The sequence below is a fragment of the Adiantum capillus-veneris genome, chromosome 14 (assembly GCF_014529385.1).
Source record: "Adiantum capillus-veneris isolate H3 chromosome 14, ASM1452938v2, whole genome shotgun sequence".
NCBI lineage: Eukaryota > Viridiplantae > Streptophyta > Polypodiopsida > Polypodiales > Pteridaceae > Adiantum > Adiantum capillus-veneris.
In genome coordinates, this window is record NC_140944.1 from 81,892,846 (window position 1) to 81,897,421 (window position 4,576).

At 46.9% G+C, this 4,576-nt stretch overlaps 1 protein-coding gene across 1 annotated transcript; it reads left to right on the forward strand.

The window, feature by feature from the left end:
- Window positions 1-583: 583 nt before the first annotated feature.
- Window positions 584-3,146, forward strand: LOC147442670 (uncharacterized). The gene is made up of 2 exons (XM_086529694.1): window positions 584-2,369; window positions 2,603-3,146. Exons 1-2 carry the CDS (start codon window positions 623-625, stop codon window positions 3,103-3,105), a joined length of 2,250 nt encoding a protein of 749 aa, XP_086385820.1. The 5' UTR covers window positions 584-622; the 3' UTR covers window positions 3,106-3,146.
- Window positions 3,147-4,576: the final 1,430 nt, after the last annotated feature.

Below are 4,576 nucleotides of genomic sequence, written 5' to 3' on the forward strand. Positions count from 1 at the left end.
CGGCTAAGTGAAGCTTGGTCTATGTGCACGTGTTTGCTACTTCGAGGACCTATCTGCATGGTTCAGGTGTAGGCATGTGAAGGTCAATGTACAACCTCCTAAATCCTAATGTAATGAGAAAATAGATGCTGCAACACCGGCCAGGCGCTGAAGAAAGGGACGTGAGCCCACGTGTAATGCACTTTTTGGATGGCCGGAGGCCGAGAAGAGCTAGGGCTTGACCTCCACGACCAGCTGACTCACTACTTGGCGTCGAGTCAGTGCAACTCCCGCCTTAAACATTACACGCGTCTCCCTCCTCTTCGTTGATCCTCACGGTCGCCCCTCCATGTGCTCAAGAGTAAGCCACGACTGACCAGCTACAGAGCTAGCCGAGCACAGGCTGGAGGGGACCATGTGCTATAGTTATGAGTCCACTGTCCTCACCCCCCATACCTATCCGACCTGAGGGAAATATTCGACGGCCGAGTTTAACGGTGGTCTGGACAACCTTTAAATTTTCTTGCAAAAATCATGGCACATGGAAAATGAAACGAGAGCTGCAGGCGTCGGGACTTGGGAGCGTGATGTAGGTATAAAAGAAGTCTTCAGCGAATGAAGGGGGAATAGGAGGAGGACGAGAATGGACATCGATGTGGACACGGCGCTTCGCACTCTGCGGCTGCCTGCAGGCGTTTCTTTCGACTCTCTTTCACAGGCCACCCAGAAAGAGCTGAGGCGCAGAGTGCCCCTCTCCTGCGGACCCAACCTTGTGCCTGTCTCGTGCCCCGTCTGCTCTTCCACCGATTTCATCAAGCTGCGTTACTTCAACAATCGACGCAATCCTGGTAAGCTTCAGCCACGCTTTGCCTGCTCCAACCCCAATCTTTGCGTGGACATTGAGTTTGGCCGGCCTCCCGATGGCGGGTCGTCCGTCATCGCTAAGCGCTGCCAGGCCCATGTTGAGGCCTGCCGCAACACTTTGGACAGACTAGGAGATTCATTCATCCGAGATGGGACTCGGGTCAGACGCCCTGGACTGTCAGTGGGACGTCGTCAGAGCAGGGGAGCCTCCTTAGGTAGTGGAAGGGGAGAAAGGAGCAGGAGCAGCGGCAGGGGCACAGGCAGGGGCAGGGGCAGGGGTAGACTCCAAGTCAGGCCCATTGATGCATATTTACCTCCCCTGCAGGATGCTTCTCCCGAGCATTCTGTTAAGTCATCAAGCTCTGGTGGCTCGTTGTTGTCTGATATGCCAAGCTCTAATTACTTTGATGACAAAGAAAACGAGTCACGCCCTCGGCCATCTAAGGCTACTCGAGTAGACAATCATCCGCCCTTACCGAGGGGCAATGCTTCATCCGTGGGATTGAATAATAAAATAAGCAGTACAAGTTCTGGGGATGACACAAGCTCTGATAGTGGTTCAACATCTGACACTAGCTCGTATGATTCTGATGAGGACACATCATCATCCGATTCGTCTGCCAAAGAGGAAGATGGTCCGCACAACTTAAAGGTGGCTCCGAAAAATGATCTTCCCTTGTTGATGGGTATCAGACAATCTGCGGCCCAGGAAGATGTGTCAAAACGGGAGGACATGCGCACACAAGCTGGAGACAGGAGTAATGGAGACGGGAGTAATGAGAGAGTATACAAGCGCGGTAGCTCTGTTGAGAGACGACCATCTTCCATATCGGATGTAAAATATAGCTTTGACAATGAAGAAAATGATTTGCGCCCTCGGCCATCCAAGTTTACTCGAGTGGATAATCATCCACCCTTGCTGAGGGCCAACGATTCATCGGCGGGCTTAAATGATAAATTAAGCAGTACAAGTTCTGGGGATGACACAAGCTCTGATACTGATTCGACATCTGGCACCAGCTCGTATGATTCTGACGAGGACACATCATCATCTGACATGTCTGCCAATGGCAAGAATGGTACACGCAACTCGCCCACACAACCCTCAAAGGTGGCTCCAGCAAATAACCAATCATTGTTGACAGGTAGGGGACAATCTGTGGCCCAGGAAGGCGTCCCAGAGCCGGAAGATATGCACACACAAGTTGGCAATGTGAGAAGGCCACCTTCAATCTATAGCAATTCCCAGGCACCACAGTTCAGGACTTCACAAGCGGATCAGCGACGTCAAGCGGATCCTGGTCTCCACAAGCATGGTAATGGGGTGCTCAAAGTTAAAGGTCCAGCATCAGCAGATAAGCACACCATGCACACTGACACGCCTTCCTCCTCATCGCCATCGTCCTCGTCATCTTCTTCTACCTCATCCTCTGCCTGCTCATCATCCTGTTCGTGCTGCTGCTCCTCATCAACATCCACATCATCGTCATCGTCAGCAGCATTTCCATCATCCAATGATGGCTCTGGTGAGGTTAAAGCTTTTTCCAGAGAGTCAAAGTAACAAGCAATATTGCCCACGTATTATTGTTCTCTTGTGTTTCCTCATGGATTGGCATGCACCCTCGTATGAACTGGTTGTTTTATGTATGCAGTGGCATGCGCTTAGCCACATGCCATTGGGATTTTGAATGCTTGTTAAAATCTTTGGCTTAAGGAAACAGACGCGGCCCGATAAATGACCTGCTGGCGCTGTTGACAGGTCCAGGACAATCTGCGGCCCAGGAAGGTGGGGCAGAAATGGAGGATATGCACATGCAGGTCGGAGGCGCGAGTGGGCCACCTTCAATTTATCAGGCTGTAGAAACTGGCAATGCCCGGACACCACCGCTAGAAACTTCACAAGCAGATGAGCAACATCAAGCGGATGATCTTGATCTTCATAAGCATGGTAATGGGGTGCTCAAAGTTAGTGGTTCAGCATCAGCACATAAGCACACAATGAAAGCAGAAGACACCTCATCATCTTCTTCATTTTCTTCTTCCTCGTCCTGCTCATCGTCCTGTTCGTGCTGCTCCTCATCATCAACATCCACATCATCATCTTCTTCAGGAGCATATTCGGCAGGAACTGATGCTGGCTTTGGTGAGGCTAAACTAAAAAGCATCTCATGTTTCTGGATAAAATGGGCAGTACCCTCATTTGAGTCGGCTGTTTTATGTGTAGAATGGCGTGAGTTCAGCGGTATGGCCATTGGATTTTGAATGCTTGAATTTTTGTAAATTAGTGAGCCTTGTAGCCCCCAAACCGGGCCTCTAGGGCTTGTAGAGCTATTAGCAATTTCATTTGATTGCATTTAATTGTTGTAGAATAGCAGAGATGCACGTTGGACAAAAAGACACGACGAGGATGTGAAGGAATGTATGAAAATTGAGCCAAAACAGTTGAGACTAAAATTTTCAAGTTTTTAGAAGTAAAATGAATTTTAGCACCAACTAGTTATGTCTCCCTTATGTATGTATGTCCCCTGAAAGTAAAATAAATTTAAACACCAACTAGTTATAAGTCCCTAATGTATGCATGTGTCCTATTGTAATAAAAGTGAAGATGTGAAGAAATGTATGAAAATTGAGCCAAAACAGTTGAGACTAAAATTTTCAAGTTTTTAGAAGTAAAATGACTTTTAGCACCAACTAGTTATGTCTCCCTAATGTATGCATGTCCCCTGATTTTTGAAAGTAAAATAGATTTTAACACCAACTAGTTATAAGTCCCTAATGTATTCATGTCTCCTAATGTAATAAAAGTAAAAGGTATTCTTAATGGCTTTTTTAAAAAAAAAGGATATTCATAATTCAAAGATTCTCTCAATAACAATAAAAATGATGCGTCAGTCTATAGCATGCAGTAGCAGGCAATGACGAAGCACGTAGATGTGCAGCAGTATCAACTCGGTGTTAAAAGGACGGATACAACTTTGCGTTGTCGTGCAACTCCGTTGTGATGAGGAGAAAAAGAGCAGATAAATGCAAGCTAAGCTTCTTTGAAGCCTACACATTTAGTGAGCAGTGATCAGGGCTTGTTAACATGCCAAGTTTAATGATTAATGTATGCTAGATGCGGCTTAAAAGGGTCAACAGATGCTTTAATGATGCAAAAAATAAGTATGCTTGAAGTGAGCATAGATGGGAGATTATGATCTAAAATTGCAGTGCTTGAAGTGCTCTACCGGCCTGTCTTTTACGGCTCTTCGATTGGAGCTACAGTGAAGAAGTTATGGCAATTTGAAGTTTAAGTCGATTGCTGATCTGTACTCGATTGGGCAACTGCAGCTGAGAGAGCATAATTGAAATGAATGCATGGGCTTGAAGTGCTCACTTTGTGGAGCGCGTTGTTCTTTTCAGATCAGTGATGGGAGTTCTGGTTGCCAAGATATTGGCCAATTCATCGGAAAACAGTTCCGTATCAATCCGGTCCGCTCGGTCGGAGTGCCATCTGGGAATTTTTGCCTTCTCAACAGGGTTTGTATGCATTCTATGCAGCTTGAGAAGTCTACAGGGATTTACGGCTCATTTGGCAAAGTCCGACTTGATCAGATAATACGGCTTGAGGCCGGTGATAGTTGCTGGCACTGTTGAGCTGGATAATTTTGGCATTATTTGAGAATCTGTTACAAGATATAAACAACCGAGTGCGAAGTAAATGCCTTCCGGCAAGTGCAATCACCTGTACGTG

Excerpts from the sequence above, each read along its gene's own strand:
- LOC147442670 (XM_086529694.1), top strand. The coding sequence starts at position 623 with ATGGACATCGATGTGGACACGGCGCTTCGCACTCTGCGGCTGCCTGCA. Across the intron at positions 2,370-2,602 it reads ATCATCCAATGATGGCTCTG|GTCCAGGACAATCTGCGGCC; the intron begins GTGAGGTTAAAG and ends CGCTGTTGACAG.